This window comes from Rhincodon typus, chromosome 24, assembly GCF_021869965.1.
Source record: "Rhincodon typus isolate 14 chromosome 24, sRhiTyp1.1, whole genome shotgun sequence".
Taxonomy (NCBI): domain Eukaryota; kingdom Metazoa; phylum Chordata; class Chondrichthyes; order Orectolobiformes; family Rhincodontidae; genus Rhincodon; species Rhincodon typus.
The window spans coordinates 14,922,178-14,940,736 of record NC_063355.1 but is presented as its reverse complement, the minus strand read 5'-3'; the positions used below and the strand labels follow the sequence as shown (position 1 = coordinate 14,940,736).

The 18,559-nt window shown below is 37.4% G+C and overlaps 1 protein-coding gene across 2 annotated transcripts in view; it reads left to right on the top strand.

The window, feature by feature from the left end:
- The window catches only part of rnft2 (ring finger protein, transmembrane 2), a 55,295-nt gene that overhangs the window by 17,977 nt on the left and 18,759 nt on the right, over positions 1-18,559 (top strand). For both annotated transcript variants that reach the window (XM_048611358.1, XM_020528681.2), the window contains exons 4-6: positions 3,260-3,336; positions 5,283-5,383; positions 11,072-11,225. In XM_048611358.1, coding sequence (XP_048467315.1) covers positions 3,260-3,336; positions 5,283-5,383; positions 11,072-11,225 — 332 coding nt within the window. The remainder of the gene's footprint in view (positions 1-3,259; positions 3,337-5,282; positions 5,384-11,071; positions 11,226-18,559) is intronic.

Genomic DNA, 18,559 nt, shown 5'->3' with positions numbered 1-18,559 from the left:
CCCCGCCTCTTTGACCTGTCTGTCTCCGCTCCACCTATCTTCTCCTCTATCCATCTTCTATCCGCCTCCCCCTCTCTCCCTATTTATTTCAGAACCCCCTTCCCCTCCCCCATTTCTGACGAAGGGTCTAGGCCCGAAACGTCAGCCTTCCTGCTCCTCTGATGCTGCTTGGCCTGCTGTGTTCATCCAGCTCTACACCTTGTTATCTCAGATTCTCCAGCATCTGCAGTTCCTACTATCTCTGAAGCAAGTTGCAGCTGTTGGGTATCCTCTGTTGGAAATTGCTACCATCTAGTTTCTCTCCACTGCTGGGAAAATGGCAACCTGCATATAAATAAGGCAAAATTAGGTAGCAATGATGAGATATTAATGCATACAAATAGGTCCCTCAACATTCACAAATGAGATTCTCATCTAGCCATTGAAACCTCACGCACTAAATCAGACATTTTTGTCACTTAGCATCAAAAATCACATTTTTCCATTCTCACCACACTTTCCCAGCTATCTTATCATTGCCGCATTGTCCAGACCATAGGAAAATTCAGCCCTGTATCGCTTGGGCTTTTTATATGTTAAGATATCCATCTGCAGATCAGGCAGTATCTGTGGAGAGAAGTAGAATTAACATTTCAAGTCTGCTGAATATGACCAGATTTATTTTGTATTGTTTTAATCTCAGATTTCCAGCTTCCGCAATATTTTGCCTTGGTACAGTGATATCATTTCCTTGGCTCTATGCATATATCTTAATGTTAAGCCATCAATAAAAGAAACCTAAAGAAGATAAATGTGTAATTGAATTTGAATTTAAGCTTGATTCTAAATATTAGGAAGGAAGGTATCTAGATAGTTAGTTATTTGTGTGTTATTTTCCAGTTTTTAAATGCATGCATAAAGACCAAAAGGAGGCATTTACCCAGAATTCTTTAAATGTGACATTTTCACTAGTTCCACTCCTGTGACATGAGCTATATAGTAAACAACATTTCTCATTTATATCACTAGAAATTTAGCAATATGTTTCATTTCTGGCCAGCAGTTTAAAAAAAAAACAAAGACAAGATATGGCCAAACAATTTGTACTTTTCTCTCTACCTCTATTCAGCATTAAGCTTATATGAGTTTAAAAGTTGCAGTTAAGACAGGCTCCGGGACATCTCTGCAGGAGTTCCTCAGGGTAGTGTCCTAGGCCCAACCATCTTCAGCTGCTTCATCAATGACCTTGCCTCCATCATAAGGTCAGAAGTGGGCATGTTTGCCAATGATTGCATAATGCACTATTCACAAACACCTCAGATACTGAAGCAGTCCGTGTCCAAATGCACCAAGATCTGGACAATATCCAGGCTTGGGCTGACAAGTGGCAAGTGACATTCATGCCACACGAATGCCAGGCTATGACCATCACCAATAAGAGACAATCTAACCACCACCCCTTGGCATTGAATGGTGTTACCATCATTGAATCCCCCACTATCAACATCCTGGGGGTTATCAGTGACCAGAAACTCAACTGGACTCACCACATAAACACAGTGGCTCCAACAGCAGGCCAGAAGCTAGGAATACCACAGCGAGTAACTCACCTCCTGATTCCCCAAAGCTGGTCCACCATCTACAAGGCACAAGTCAGGGGTGTGATGGAATACTCCCCATTTTCCTGAATGAGCCCAGCCCCGACAACACTTAAGAAGCTTGACACCATCCAGGACAAAGCAGCCCACTTGATTGGCACTACATCCACAAGTATCCACTCCCTCCACCACCGATGCTCAGTCGCAGCAGTATGTACTATCTACAAGATGCACTACAGAAATTCACCAAAGATCCTCAGACAGCATCTTCCAAACCCATGACCACTTCCATTTAGAAGGACAAGGGCAGCAAACATATTGGAACCCCACCTCCTCCAAGTTCCCCTCCAAGCCACTCACCTTCCTGGTTTGGAAATATATTGCCGTTCCTTCACTGTCACTTGTGTCAAAATCCTGGATTTCCCTCCCTAATGGCATTGTGGGTCAACCTACAGCAGGGGGACTGCAGCAGTTCAAGAAGGCAGCTCAGCACCACCTTCTCAAGGGCAACTAGGAATGGGCAAGAAATGCTGGCCAGCCAGCGACGCCCACATCCCACAAATGAATAGAAAAAAAACCCAGCTAGTTTCACCATGCCCTGGAAAATGCAGATACAGTTACAACATTTAAAAGACATTTGGACAGGTACATAAATAGGAAAGGTTTAGAGGGATAGGGGCCAAATGCAGGCAAGGGAGACCAGTTTAGTTTGGGAAACTTGGTCGGCATAGTGGCATTGGACCACAGGATCTGTTTCGTGATGTATGACTCTATGACTTGAAATGTTAACTTCCTTTCTCCATAGATGCTTTCTGAGCTACCGAGTATATCCAACATTCCTTGTATTATTTATTATCAACCGGTGCTAAATTTACATGTGATTTCTACACAGGAGCTGTGCCTTTAGATTCTGGCTTTACTTAGATCTTGTTTGTCAAACTTGCATGAATACACAGAACGAATGTTAAGATTGAAGTGATATTGTTTCATCTGCCAGAGGTCCTGTTCAAATTTTAAAAAATACTCTTTTTATTGCTCTGAGTTTGATTAGTGACAACAGTGATCATTTGAGCAACTGTCACCTGGAAAACTTGTTATAGCAAGGTTGATAGCCGTAACTCATTGCAGCTATGTTTGGGAGTTTTCCCAATGGTGCTAATTACAAGTTACCCATAACAATTCAAGAAAAGAGAAGAAATGTGATCATCTCAATGCAAAGGAATGAACGCACTTTGCCATTCTAAAGATAATGTCAAGTAAGACACCAAGAGCTGAGTATATCTCGGAGTGCCTTGAATTTAATGGATATCTAATTAATCCTGATACGTAGACTTGCGTAAACTTTGAATCCTGTCATTACTTATTAGTTCAGCTACCTTGTGAAGTGTGTTATTCTGAACCATTGATTTTTATCTTGTAAAATCTTTAAATTTATCCTTCAGTCGACATCACAAAAAACAAGTTATCTGTTTGTTATCATGTTGTGTGTGGGATTTTGGTGCGTCTGTATTGTCTGCCACAGTAACTATATTATGACAGTGACTACATTTGACTGTAAAAGTACCTTGAGACATCAAATGGTTGTGAAAGGGACTGTTTAATGTAATTTTTTTTTGCAAGAGAAAATCCTGGTGATTCAACATATAACGTGAACAAAAGAAGTGTTCTCTTTCTTAATACAGGTATTGCTGTGTGTATTGGAATGGCAAGTACCTTTGCATATGCAAACTTAACAGTTAAACACCAAGTTTCTTTAAGAGTGAGTATTTTACTTGTGAGCTATTTTCTGTTGTCTTCAACATGCATTAATTTTTTTTTAGTTTCTCTCTTCATCATATGTCATGTCCTGTTCTGCAAGTGAAGAGCAGAATAATGTGGGTTGATATAATTAATTCTTTCAAGTCTTCACAAAATTTGCCTTTGCTGTATGTCAGAATTTCAACATCCTTTCTTCACCATGTTTGGTTAACATCAGTAGAATGTCGTGGGCATCTGTCTTGCGATTTTAAACCTTGGGATTCCTCATTTACATTCATTATTCATTATTATTAATAATAAATATTAGGTTTTGGGGTAATCTGGATATGTAAGGACTAACCAGTGTTAAATGTTGAGATATAAGTGAATTTCAAAGATAGTATCATGTTCAACTTCTCTCATTTTCATAACTTAATGCCATTTTATTATTTCTAGCCTGCAGCTAAGGTTTTATATTTTATTTTTTTCTGGGGTTTGGTTTCATGGGTGTTGACTTCCTTTTCAATAGCTCATCCAAATTGTTGTTCTAATATGAGCTCAGATACTAACTCCTCACAAGCTGTTCCACTATCAAAGAGTGTTACAACCAAGACCTTCTGTCCTCAATCAACATTAATGCAAGCAGTTTGCTGCAGGACTTGCTGGATAGCTGTCAGGATTGGGAAGCTTGCCTGATTCCTCCTCTCAGTTGTTGCTTCCCCTTGCCATCCTGTCAGAGATCAACAAACGTGGCACAAAGAAAATCTGTGACTAATTACACTGTTCACTATTCTGCCTACAGTTCCTGCTTCTAACATTTTCCAGGGGTGAAAAATATTGTTTGACAGTGTTATTTTCTGTCATTTAATTGTTGATTTATTGATGAACAATTCTACAGTGATTCTATCACAGTGTTGAATCTTTTAACAATGACATTGTAAAAGAGCAAATATGTGGAACATGATCCTGGCAGTTGAGTTTCCCTTAATATCTTTCCTAGCAAAAATAGCAAAGCACAGTAAAATTGCTTCGCATTATGTTATAAAAACAAAACAAATTACAGTGTGGGTAATCTCATCTCTGAAGTTGAAATCACTATTATAAATCATTCAGGCATTTCTTTTTCTTGCTTGTTGGACCCCTGTGTGAGCTCACTGCCTTGTAATTTTTCTTAAGTAGTTTCCTGTGTACAAAATGGAGAGTGTCATTCACTGCTCTTGCCACATGTTGCACTAATCATCCAGTGTGCTTTCCAATTAATCTAAAGAGCTAACTAATGATGTTAAAGAGCTTGCTTGACGTCTAAGCGCTGCTTTACATTTTGGCTTATTATCTTTAAAAAAAGGTTTTTTTTAAGCCTATAGATTATTTTTTTCCCCCACTCCCATATTATTGCTTCTAGAAGTCTTGAGAATATGTCCTTGGCTCCTCCTTTTAATAATGTCTTCTATAGGCATAGGATCAAATTCTACATGCATGCTACTAATAGCTGCACCTATCTGTCAACTGCCTCTTTCAATCCTTCAGCTATGAGACTGCCTCTCTATTGTCTAGGTCTGGACAAGTTCCTATTTTCTGTAGGTAAATATTGGGGAGACTGAAGTCAATGTCTTTGACCTCCACTACCAAATCCATTTGCTTGCCACTAATTTCATCCCCCTTCCTGCCACTGCCTCAATATTCGATACAATTCCATGTTCTGTTGTTGATCTCCCCTGTTTCTTGCCTGCCAAGTTAGAGGTTACACTATTTTATATGGACAAGTATTTTATGCGTGGAAAATGCAATGTATGTGCAATGTCCACTTTCAAAATCAACTAATAGCATGATAACAATAATAGTAATATCATGATAACATAATAGCATGATAATAACATGAACCTGGGAACAAACAGCCTGGACTTAATTCTACTTTAATCTTTGAAATTTTTAATGTTCGCGTTGCTTGATTTGTTTTTTTACAAACAGGAGCAAAGATCAGTACTTGTATGCCTGTGGATATTGGTATTTCTCACTGGGAACACATTGTTTTTATATTATACTTTTAGTGCCCAGGAACTCTATAAGAGGTAAGATATTTCAATATAGTTTATTGTGTGTTTGTAAAATTATATATTTAAAAACGTATTGGTTTGCTGCTTATTGGAAATTGAGGATTTTTCCAATTCATTGTAGGGATATATGCTTTGCTGACAAGTCCAGCATTTATTGTCCATCCCAGTTCCCTGAGAAGGTGCTGGTGGTCCTTCCCCTTGATCAACCAATAGTAGTTCCACACAACTTGTCTTGCAAGGCTATTTTAGAGGACAGTTAAGAGTCAACCACAATGGTTACCTTTCCATAAGTATTGGCCCCAAATTGCTTCTCTAGCCAAAAAAAAAGGCTATCGGACTTGGTAGTAACAAAGCTATGGAACTTAAACTAAGCAACATTAATGTTGTATTAGCATTATGATATTCTTTGCAGATAGAACCATGAGTATCGATTCATGTTTGATCACTATTTATCCAAGGCTCAATTTGAGCATTTGTAATTTATTTGATTTGCATTGGAAAAAAATGGATAAAGAACTTCTTAAAACATTGGCAGTCCTCAAAATAGAAGAAAAACCCTGTGCTTATGAGATGCGCCAGAGGTTACTGAGGGAAGTAAAGCTGGAGATGGTAGAGGCTCTGGATATAATTTTCCGATCCTATCAGATATGGGAATTATGTGAGAGGACGCTGCACCCGTATTTAAAAAGTGGAGGGTCAGAAACGCATCGACTGCAGACTTGTCTATTTAACTTTTCGGGGGGAAACCTTCAATAATGAATCCAGGACAGAATGAAGTAGCATTTGGTAAATAATGAGTTAATAAATAAAAACCAGCATTGAATTCTTTAAAGGCAGTTTAGGTTTGGCTAACTTAATTAGGCTCCGGGATGAAGTAACAGAAAAGGTTGATATGTGGGTACAAAATTGTCTTGGGGATATAGAGCAGAAAATAGTTTTTCAGACTGGAATGAAGTGTGCAGTGCTGGTTCCCATGGGATCGGTGTTGGGACCAGTGCTCTTTTGTATATTAATGTCCTAGGCCTATGCATATAGGACATAACTTTGAAGTTTCAAAAGGTGATAAACTTAGACATGAGGTAAATTGTGAGGATGACCCCCCAGAACAAACATTAGTCGGACCTAAGTGGTCTGATAAATTAGACGTATGCATGACGGCCTAATCTTTTTTTAGTTCATTGGATGTGAGTGTTGAAGGCTAGAGCAGCATGATTGCCCATTCCCAATTATCCAGAGGACATTTAAGAGTTATCCACATTGCTGTCACAAGTAGGCCAGACCAGATAAGGACAGCAGATTTCCTTCCTTAAAGGATACTAGTGAATAAGATGGGTTTTACAACACTTGACAGTGGTTATGTGGTTGTCATCAGGCTAACAGAATTTTATTCCAGATTTTATTGAATTTAAATTTCACCATCTGCCATGGCGGGTTTCGAGCCCACAACGCCAGAACAATTAGCCTGAGGTCCTCAATTATTAGACCAGATGCATTACCACCACACCACCACCTCCTTTTTAATTGGTAGGATAAATGAGAAGATGCAATATAAACTAAATAGTACAATTTTAGAGGGGTTTCAGGACAAGAGAAAGCTTGGGTATACATGTACAAGTCTTTGAAGATGGCAGGGTAACCTGAGAGGGCAATAAAAATCACGTTGGATCCTTCACTGAATAAATGGAGATGCATGCCTGGATTTTGTGGTCAACAGTGAAATGATTGCATTCACCATTGACCCCAAAGAAAATTGCCCACAAAGTGAGAACCATCTCTGTGATTTAAATTTCCCCTTTTCTGAATACACTTTGAATATGGTGCCAAGTCAAGAGAATCACTAGGGTTCCAGTGGTAGCGATATTATCAAATAGGGTAAGCAGGTGTGGGCAGTAAACCAGAATTATCTGGGTTTTTTTTCACTTTTTAATGAAAAATTTACAGACAGCAAAATAAAGGATTGGGATGCACCCTTGGGACTAAGATAGAAGCTGTATATGTATACAACAATAGTTTTCTCAATGGAGAAATTTGAGATCATACAAATATAAAATTAATTCTTCAGTGATAGTTCAGCAGTAAATATGAACTTTGTTTAAAAAAAAACTCACATCATATTCAGCTAGGTGTAGCTTTTTCAGTCTTTTGCATTGAGACCAATAGCATAACAAGGTAAGTTTTAATCACAGTAGGGAATTTGACTTGATTTTAGCCTGATGAACTGTTTTCCTTAGAGCAGAGAAGGTTACAGGGTGGTTAATAGAGATATTCAATTCAAGGATAATTTTGATAAAGCAAGTCAGCAGCAACTGTTTCACTTGTCGTATAATACAGATTTGAGATGATTGGCGGATGAAGCACAGACAGCATGGGAGAGAGAGATTTCCTCAACTTGTCATATTCAGGAATAAAATGCAATGCAAAAAGAGCAAACAAATAATATAATAATTAGCTTCAAAAGGGAATTTGATCAATGGTTAATATGAAAGAATTGTAAAACTGTAAGGAAAGAATGGTGAAGTGGGATTTCAAAGAGCTGACACAATAGCTTCTGTGCTGTATCATACCTCTGCTGTTGTCATGTGCGATAACATTGTCCAATTTTAGTTTGCATTTTTCATTGTAGAATGCATTTTTTCATTATTTTTCCAGTCTTTTCTGTTGTCTCTTAAAGGCTTTATTCCTTACCAAATTAAAATTGTTGTGTAAATGTGGAATCAGGGCTCAACCTAATTTAGGTGTGAAATAAAATTAAACTCCCTGGAGGAGGAACTCTTACTTCTTTTACTCCTGAGGGACTCAAAGTTACACAACAATGTTATACTGTAAGTGCAAACTTAGGGCTTTTATGTAACTAAGCAGTCTCAATTGAGGTGAGACCATTGCAAAAGAATCTTGCCATCATTTGGAATTAACATTTTAGCGATCGCTATTAGGAAAGAAAAGTGCTTGTATTTGTTGAGAGAGGTTTTTTAAGGTTTTAATGTTCCAGAATTTTTGGAACTTTCTATGCATTGTTCTGAGCTCTGAGTTTCCCATGGTAAACCTAAGCAGCGAATGTTTGCTGGTATTGTATATAAAGAGGAAAAAAGTATTTGATACCCTATTATGCATATTCCATGCTTTAATAAGGATCGTGCCAAAATTATACAAATTATTTATTTTGAAAATGTTTAAAGTGGGATATATCAGCAATGTCTGCTGCTGTGGATGCTATATATCTGTTGAACCATAAGCAGGTATTGATTAGGACCCACTGTTTTGCAACATCCTCATTTTTTTTTGTTATGTTTCCTGCAAATATATTGGATTTTTATTTTGCCCTGTATGGTCTGCATGGTACCAATTTTTTTTTATTTGCATTCATTTCTTTGTAGGTTTCATTTGTATATTCAGATTTTTGAACATTAGTTGAAACATCTGTTGTTATGTGATCTCTCATTCAATGTGAGTATTTGATTTTGTTGTCATTATTTGATTCCAAATTGAAATCTTTTGGTTAGCTGAGGGAACACCTAATATACTTCAAGTTTTTAGCATCTTAGTAGTTCAAGAGATCTAACATTTCTGCTTTTTGAGTAGACTTCAGGTATTGTCTTTGTTTTGTAATTCTAGTTATAATGCAGAATTATCCAGCCCCGAATCCCTGCCAAAATGGCAATCTAATCTTTGAAGCCTAGATTACATAACCTACCTTGCTTTTTTTTATATATATTTGTTGCTGTGTTCTACTCCTGCGCCTTGCAGTTTAAAGAGGGCTCCCTTTAGTGCTAAAGTTCAGGCAGTATCTATAACAAGTTTGGAGTGTATAGGCTATTTAACAAAAATAAATGCCCCGGTATTTCATATATGGAAATATAGGGCACAGTCAGAAGAGCTGATCAAAAACATGGTATAAAAGATGGATTTTCGGAAGGATTTAATAAGAAGTTTAGAAGCATGAGGATCTCCAAAGGATTAGGGGTATGCTAACTTGTTACTTTATGTATTGTGAAGGGACATGAGTTTTTTTTTCCCTTCTTGCATAGTCAGAGTAGTGGATGTTGGTAGTGGTGGAGAAATTGAAAGCTGGAGAGGTTGCAGAAGATGAGCACAAACATCCCAAAATTTGTTAGTGTTGAAGGGAAGAGAGCTAGTGTACATCTCTGAAGAGTAATTGGTAAGCCATGCAGTGAACTGTGAAAGCAAAATACTGCAGATGCAAAATAAAATCAGAAAATGCTGGAGAAGCTTAGCAGGTCTGGCAGGATCTATGGGGTGAGAAACAGAGTTGAACTGGTGCACCCCATAAGAGGATTATATGTAAATAAAGAAACTGCTGCCAATTTTTGAGTTTGGGTCAAGATGAGAAATAGTGAAAGTAAAAAGTCACTTGCAGAAGTAGTCCCCTGACAGTGCATGACTGTAAAATATGGCAGAGAGCAAGAGATGATTGGGGCTTTGTGAGAAAGATATAGCTATAATCATGGATAATTTTAATCCACATAGATTGAATGAATCAGTGGTAAAAGTTGTCTAGCGAGGAATTCACAGAATATTTTTAGGTACAGTTTCCTGGAACAGCACATTCTATAGCCAATTAGTGATCAAGCTGTACCAGATCTGGTTATATTCAGTGAGACAAGATTAATTAATGACCTCATTCTGAAGGAACCCCAATGTAGCAATGATCATAATATGATTGGGTTTAGTTTGAGGGAGAGAAGAATGGATCCAAGACCAACATTTTATGAAAAAGACCAATCATGGGGCAAAAACAAACTTGCTGGAAAAGCTCAGCAGGTCTGGTAGCATCTGTGAAGGAAAAAACAGAGTTAAGGTTTCGGATCCAGTGACCCTTCCTCAGAATGGCCGTAGGTTTCACCATTTCTGACATTACTCTGAGTCTAGCACCAAGTGAATGGGACTTTCAGCTCTCATCAAGCAGAGAAAGTAGGCAGTCACATCAAAAAATTCTCCCAGACCACAAATCAAATAAAACACTGCATTACCCTCCTCTTTTCCTAAGTTTTGCATAACAAGATAAAGATTGCAACATATATTCTAAGCTAAAATGTCATAAACAAGTGTTTAAAAATGCATTTATCATACTATGCTTGGGAATTTTTATAGTTGCCATTGCAGAAATATTAAAATAGTTTTCTACTGTTATAGAGGTTTCCTAGCAGTAGTGATGACTAACATGTTGTTAAAACCTCAGTTGCACCTCATTAACAAGGTATAATACTTCATGGGTTTTTACCATGTTACAAACTCCTTTAGTAAAACCATTCCAATAAAACTTCTTGTCAAACTGTTTTGTGTAATAAGAGAAGTTCTTGTCCCTTTAGGGACTTCTAATTTGTCATCTGCAGAGACATCAACCACATACCCTGTGAAGGAGCAAGGAATCACTGCAACGCCAACCTCTGGAGTTCCACGTTTAACTGATCTTGTACAGATTGCAGACTTTTCTATCAGTTTCATGGTTGCAATGGCATGAATGCTGACAGTTTTGCCATCATTAAAACTGCAAGATCTGGCCATTGTGTTTCCAGTCCATCAGTCTGTTAGACATATAATACATGGTGTAATTTTACTTGCTGCTTTTTATTTATGCTCCTTTGCCTTTATGCTGCTACGTTACCCAGATGATTAAATTGAACGGTCATTGCAGTACATAAGTCAAATATTTTACTTGTACTGTTGTTTATCCTTTTTCCTCAGCTTGATATTTCTGAAGACTAGTGTGGAAAGCAAGGATTTCTTTGATTTGCTTTGGATTGCAGGAATTACAGATTTTGTGCTGAAATACATTACAATTGGTTTCAAGTGCTTGGTCCTTATTCTGCCCAGAATAATATTAGCTTTCAAGTCAAGGGTAAGTTAGTCTAACTTTCCTGAATTTGTTTCAATGCAACCGATTAATCTTTTAACGATAGAACTTTCATTCATTTTAAAAAGATTAATATAACACTTATAAGACAATTATACATTTTTTTCCAAATATTTGATGTAAACAGATGTATATTGTATTAACTAAGCAAAAGAGCATGTCACTATTTTCCAACTATTCTGAAGTGACTGCACTTCAGAATTATTTCATTAGCTGTAAACATCATTGTGGTGTCTGTTTGATGCTATATAAATGCAAGTATTGCTGAATAAAGAGACATGCTGACAAAGGTTTTTTGTCTTGCACTCAGAGAAGGCTCCCTTAACAGATTTCTGGAATTAAGCATTGTCTTTTGAGGAAAGGTTGGTGATCTTACTGAAATATCTAAGATCTTGAGGGGACTAGAACTAGAGATACAGTTTAAGAATAAGTGCCTTTCATTTAAATTGAAAATTTGGGGAGTCTTTTTTCTCTCAGAGGATCATTAGCCTGTGAGATTCTCACTAAAGAGCAGTGGAGGCGAGGTCATTGAATATTTTTAATGCTGAGTTAAACAGATTTATAAGTCAGATGGTTGTCGGGGGAGATGGGAACTTTGATTGTGGTCTCAATTCTGATTAGCCATGATCTTACTAAATGGCACAGCATGCTTGAGGGGCTGAATGGAAGAATCTTGATCCTTTTTGTGTATTAGCCTTAGAAGAAGTCCACCACAGATATACTAAAATGATAATGTAATCCTTGCAGTTCAAGTATGAAGAGGGGCTAAACAAATAGTTGTGTCATTTGGAATGAAGAAGATTAAATGTGATTTGACTGAAGATTTTGTCACAGATAGAATGCATCTATTCTCTTACTGCCTGTAATCAGTGTGCTTTTATGGAAAGAGGTGTGTGTTTTGTTGCTCTTGCTGTGTGTCTTCCAATTAAATAATTTAGAAGGCAAGCTTTCAAGAGATTAAAAATAAAGCAGTTTTTTTTATTCTGATACACCTGTCCCAAGTTAATGCAATGTCATACACTTGATCTCAAGCCTATTTATGCATGTGAACACACACAAAGCTGTGTTACAGATAAAGATCGGGCACTTCAATAGATTATGGTTAATTTGGTCTCAGATGTACAATCTCCAGTCTCCCATGTGATGGGCCTATGGTTTCTTGAATGGACGTGATGATTTAAAGTTGAAGTGTAAGTCTGTAAGACAAAAAGTTCACAACAGATTACGAAGTCAGTTACTTATTGTCAAGTCTCTGGGAGATTGGTTCACAAATGAACTTGAATAGATTAAGGGAGTCCTTTTCGCAGTTGGAATCTCCCACTTTCAGGCTATTGCTGTTAAATGACTTGGCTACTTGATGCCTTGCAGTTTGATCGTGATCTAGCTCTCTGACCAACTAATGATTAACTGCGAATAGCTCTTCACTGATTTTTAAAAGTAGTCAATATCATGTCTGGGATCCCATCAGGCTCTCCACAAGTTCAGGTCTTTGCCCAAATCAGATGCTGGGGTCACGTTGCTGCCAAAACCTGTGTAGTGTATGTAGATATTCACCCATTGGGTTTGAAGCAACCTGTCTCTTCATTTTAGAATGACCAACTTTCTAATTGGTTTTGGGGATGGGCATGGACTCTCATCAGGCTAGTGTGTTCATTTGTTCCCTCTAAAACAAGGAAGTGGTTCTAATCTACAATACAAGTCAAGTGACCTTGGGAGGACAACTTTGCTAGCTGTTTTGTGTCTAGACTTTAAAATCTAAAATTACTTTGAATTTCAGAATATAATATGTCTTTACCGGACAATAACAGTTGCAGAATTTTGCCTCATAACTCTTTTGATCCTTTTTTTTCCCCTCTTGCAGTTATTTGTGAGAATATTTATGACAACATTTTGAAATTGTAGAATTAGATTTGGGAAGCAGCAAGCCAAACTGAGTGCAGAGTAGTTATAGATCCAGACGGCATTTGGAATATTTTGAACAGTTTTGGGCCCTGTATCTAAGGAAGGATGTGTGGCCTTGGAGAGAGTTTTGAGGAGGTTCACAAGAATGATCCTGGGAATGAAGGGCTTGTCGTATGAGGAGTGGTTGAGGACTCTGGGTCTGACTTGATGGATTTTAGAAGGATTGGTTGGGGGTGTGCAGGATCTCATTGAAACTTACAGAATATTCAGAGGCCTTGATAGAGTGGACTTGGAGAAGGTGTTTCCACTAGCAGGGGTGGCCAGGACTCAAGGGCACAGCCTCTGAGTGAAGGGGTGATCCTTTAGATCTGAAATAAAGAGGAATTTCTTCAGCCAGAGGGCGGCGAATCTGTGGAACTCATTGCCACAGAAGGCTGTGGAGGCCAAGTCATTGAGTCTTTATGCAGAGATTGATAGGTTCTTGATCAGTAAGGTGTTCCAGGGTATGGAGAAAAGGCATGCAAGTGGAGGTTGAGAAGCATATCAGCCAAGACCAAATGGCCTAATTACTTTCTTATATCTTATGGCAATTTACACCAATTTTACATCTCTCTTTGCCTTTCACCCCCATTAACAACCCCATTGTCTTTTGCACTGGCCTCTGTACCATCTGTTCACCCTCCCCTCTGCCTCTGTCAAAAGTGTTAAAACAAAATTCTAATCTTTTTCAGTTCTGAAGAAGAGTCATAAGAATATAACATAAGAAGTAGGAGCAGGAATAGGCAACTGGGCTCAAAACGTTAACTCTGTTTCTTTCTCCAACAATGCTGCCAGACCTGCTGAGTTTCTCCAGCGTTCTGTCTATTTGTTTCAGGTTTCCAGGATCAGTAATATTTTGCTTTTATTAACCAAGGAGCACTGACCTCACACATATGAGAAACATGAAGCCTCAGTTTTGGAAAGTTCAATGCAGTTTAAAGCTCTGGAATTGAGCAGTACAAAGCACTTCAGCAAGAAAGATGTGATTTTCAGAAATGCTGGTTTTGCAATTGGAAATAAACCAGGATTAACTGATCTGCAGCTTTCGCTACGTTAAATTCTTGATAATTTGAATTATTTTTATTATTGATGTATACAGTTCATTTCTTAACATATAAAAATCAAACAGACAATTTTATGAAAAACAGCTTTCTTTTTTCATAAAAGCTGTGGGGTGCAAAGCACAGGGTGATGTTCCATTTTTGGTATATATTAGCACATGCAAGACAAATCTCAGCTGGATTTGCAACAAACTGTACACCGTATATGTGATCACAGTAAATGAATGCAGCAGCTTTTCATTACGAAGATAAATCTGCTATTTTACATGTGAAAAGGAATGAGTTCTGGATGGATTCCATGGTTTTCTTAACCTTTTCTGTATTAAACAGATTAAAGTACAAGGAGAAGGCATCAGATAGATGAACAATTTAACCACTGCTGAAGATAAATGATGCTTTTTTCACAGTTCGTGCACTTATCGAATTGTCTGAATGATTGTTTAAATTGCAATAAATTTTTCCCAGATGTCACCCTTAAATTTAGGTCACTTGACATTCCACCCCTGCCACCTATTCTTGTTTTCCTCACATTTCGTGAAACTGCATTAGAAGGACAGTGTGAGGTTTCTGCACTTCAGTCTGTGAAGTATGATGTCATTCTTTGGATTGAAAGGCCTTTCGTGTCTAATCAACATAAACTGCTATTGGGCCATAACTTTGATCCTGTTGCTTTTGTATGCTGTGGGTTTAGTTACCTTCAAAGATTTCACAAATTAATGCTATTTTAAATAGTAAGAGGGGGAAGTATCAAAATGTATGGGAAGGAGGATGATTACAGAAGGTATAGAGATACACTGGACTTAATAAATGACAGATTGAAAATCAGTGAAAAAGGCAAATGTTGGACAAGCATCAGATAGATGAACTATACAAATTGACAGTATTAAATAGTGGGATATTCTGGTAGAAATGACTTTCCAGTTTGTTCTGATTTTGCTTTGCACGTGTTTATGCTTGGATTTTTTTTTGATTCCTTGCTGATTAGAAGCATTAGCTTTCATACTGTCTTTATACTGATCAGTCCTTAGGACCCAAGAACACTCTTGCCAGACACAAGGTCCAAGTGAAAGAGGCATGCATCTAATAAGTAAAGCAAATAGAAATATCTTCATACCTTCGTGGATTTAAACTCATCCACTGCTCATATTCTAAGTTGCACCAAGTTCCATGCACTCAGCACTCCTGTCAATGACTCAATTTTAAAATGATCATCCTTGTTTTTAAACCTTTCTGTGACATGTCCCTCCCTATTTCTGTTACTCCTGTAGTCCAGCAACCCTCCAAGTTCTCAGTGCTTCACCAGTCTGGTATCACGATGATCTTCAATTTTAAGAAATTTTGTCATTGGTGACCGTACCTTCAGCTACTGAAGACATAGGCCTGGAATTAGACCCCTAAACCTCTCTTTCAAACTTGATGATGCTGTTTAAAACTTGCAGCTTTGGTCATCCCCTTTAACATTTCCTTGTGTGGTTTGATGTCAGACATTGTTTGATTAGACCTTGAAATGCTTTGTTACATTAAAGGTTATAAACATGATTAGGTGTTGCTGAACAATGTTATAAACTTGTTACACCAAAGAGAGATGTTAAAGGTCACAGAGGGTGAGGCACAAAGATGAAGACTGCTGATATGGGGATATCCTAACTAATAGGAATTCGCATGATGAGTGATCCATACTTGGAATAGGACTTCCAGTTGGATGGTATAAGAAAATATTAAAATAATTTAAGAAAGCTTTGGATGCTGTCACAGGGGGATGTAATTTTCTTTTTGTACATAGATTAGCTGCATATTCATCCGCCCCTGTATCAATCTCCACCACACATTCACTTCTGTCACTACCAATGTGAAACTTGGAAATCTTGCCCTTTTGCCATCTAACGAACTGACAGGTCTAAATCTAAGGTCTGAACTTAATTTCATTTATTATCTTCTACTCCCATGAAATGATGTAGAATTAAGAGAAACTTCTGCAACAATGTCTACTTTTTGTAAGTTAGTTTTAGCATGGAAACAGATTCAAAATTGCACTAAAATAAGAGAAACTCTATGTCTGCTTTCTATCAATTCTGCTCGTCTGTTTACACTTTTTTTGCACTAACTAAAGCTGTAATATTTAGCACTGATCCATTGCGCGAAGAACTTCATTCATCCTTTGGTAGTTTGAAATCTTGGACCAGGTCTTTCAGTCAGAGCAACTTAATAACAACTTGCGTTTATGTAGCACCTTTAATGCACTAAAACCATTCCAAGGCATTTCACAGGAGTGGCATCAAATAAACGTTTACACCTAACAATGTATGGAGATAGTGGGATAGGAAATTGGTGAAAGAACGAAGTAGGGAGGCACAGAATTTCGGGAGGATATTCCAGAACTTACAAGTTCTGTTGTAGATATGAGAAACAATCTCCCCCACTTTCTTTTCTAGCACTTTCTTTATGAGCACAGTATGTTTAATCTTAACAATTTTGTTTTAAGTAGAACAAATGAAATATTTTATTGAAAGAAGAAACGTTCCAAAATTTATTAAAAGGGCACTTTTTTTTTTCATTTACAGGGCTGTCTCGAGAAAAGATACCCGAATGGCCTAAGTGTTGAAATTTTTTTTACAATGGCATTTCCTCATCCTCATTTGATGGTTTAGAACTAATTCTGAGCAAAACAATTCATTTTAGGGTGGCCTTCTAAGTTATTGTTACATGTGAATAAATGTTAGTCACATAAGGTGGGAAGGAAAGTGAAGGGTTTCTGCTAGAAACAGGTGACTGAAGAATTGTTTCAACACTAGTCTGAGAAACCATTTAAAAATGATCTTACCAATTAGAAGGCAAAACGCTCTGCCCTATTTTTTCAAAACCATTATTATATACACTTCTTTTTAACTATTAATTTCAGGGAGGGGCTGGTTCATTGCTCAAAACATTGACAAGTCCTTTACTGTGTTTATTCAACATCGTAAAATATAAATATTTAAATCACATTCTCTGCAGACATTTTGTTTGCGGTTTGATGATTTAAACCTACATTACAGTGGTAATATATGCTTTGAATTATAAACTGATGAACTTAAGTTATGGTCACATTCCTGTGAATTCTGATCAGTGCTGTACAAAGAATTGAAAGAAAGACTTGCATATGGCATTTTTCAACCCCAAGTCAACTCAAAGCATTTTATAGATAATGAAGTACTTTTCGACACGTAGTTACCTTGTAATAGAAAAACTGCAGCAGCCTATTTGTGCACAACAATGCTCTAAAGACAGCCACCACATATTATGTTTAGTGATGTCGGTTGAAGGATAAATATTGATCAGGAAATCAAGAGATTCCCCGTTCTTGTTTAGTTTGTATCTTTGAATCTTTTCCACCTACTTAAGAGGGCACTGGGGCCTTGATTTAAAATTTTAACCAGAAGGTGACACCACCAACAATGCAGAACTCCCTTAGTTTTGTGATGGATTTCAGAAAGTGAAAACAGCAGAGCCAACATTGTTTAAAGAGTCAAAAGGGCTGGAAACAGAGTGTGGAATCGAAGAAATTCACAACACAGAACAAGGTAATTTGGCCTGTCATGTATCTGCTGGCCAAAAAAGAACTGCCATTTCTGAAGAAGGGTCCAGACCCGAAACGTCAGCTTTCCTGCTCCTCTGATGCAGCTTGGCCTGCTGTGTTTATCCAGCTCTACACCTTGTTATGCCAATTTGAATCTCAGTTCCAAATTCTTGGTCTGTAGTCTTGCAGATTATGGCATTTCAAGTGCATGTTGAAATACTTTTTAAATGTAGTGGGCATCTCTGCCTCTAAGATCATTTTTTTAAGCAGTCAGTTTTAGACCCCGCCACTGATCAAAACTTTTTCCTATAACTCCTTCCAGCAATTATTTTAAATCTATACTGCCCACCCTGTTCTTGGTTTCCTACTAAGTGAAATAGGATCTTCCTATCTACTTTTCAAAACATCTCAATGTAATATACTTTAATTAAATCTTCTTTTGGCCTCCTATGTTCCAATGTATAAAAGGGCATATGTCAGATTATTTCATTACTATTTTCATTGTAAGCTTCTTAAAAATATTTTCTTATCTGAAATAATTAACCAGAAATTTTGCAAGTGTGATTTTTGTGTTGTAGCATCTAATTTTGCCAACAAGAATGTTTTCTGTATAATTCTATTACGTAAATTTACCAGTGCTCCAAATTAACTTTAAAATTGAAGAAAAAAATCATTCAGCTACAATGGAACCCCCATGCTACGCAGGAGATTTTGCAGGGGATCCTTTATTCATTTCATATCTCGTTGTATTATTTTTATTT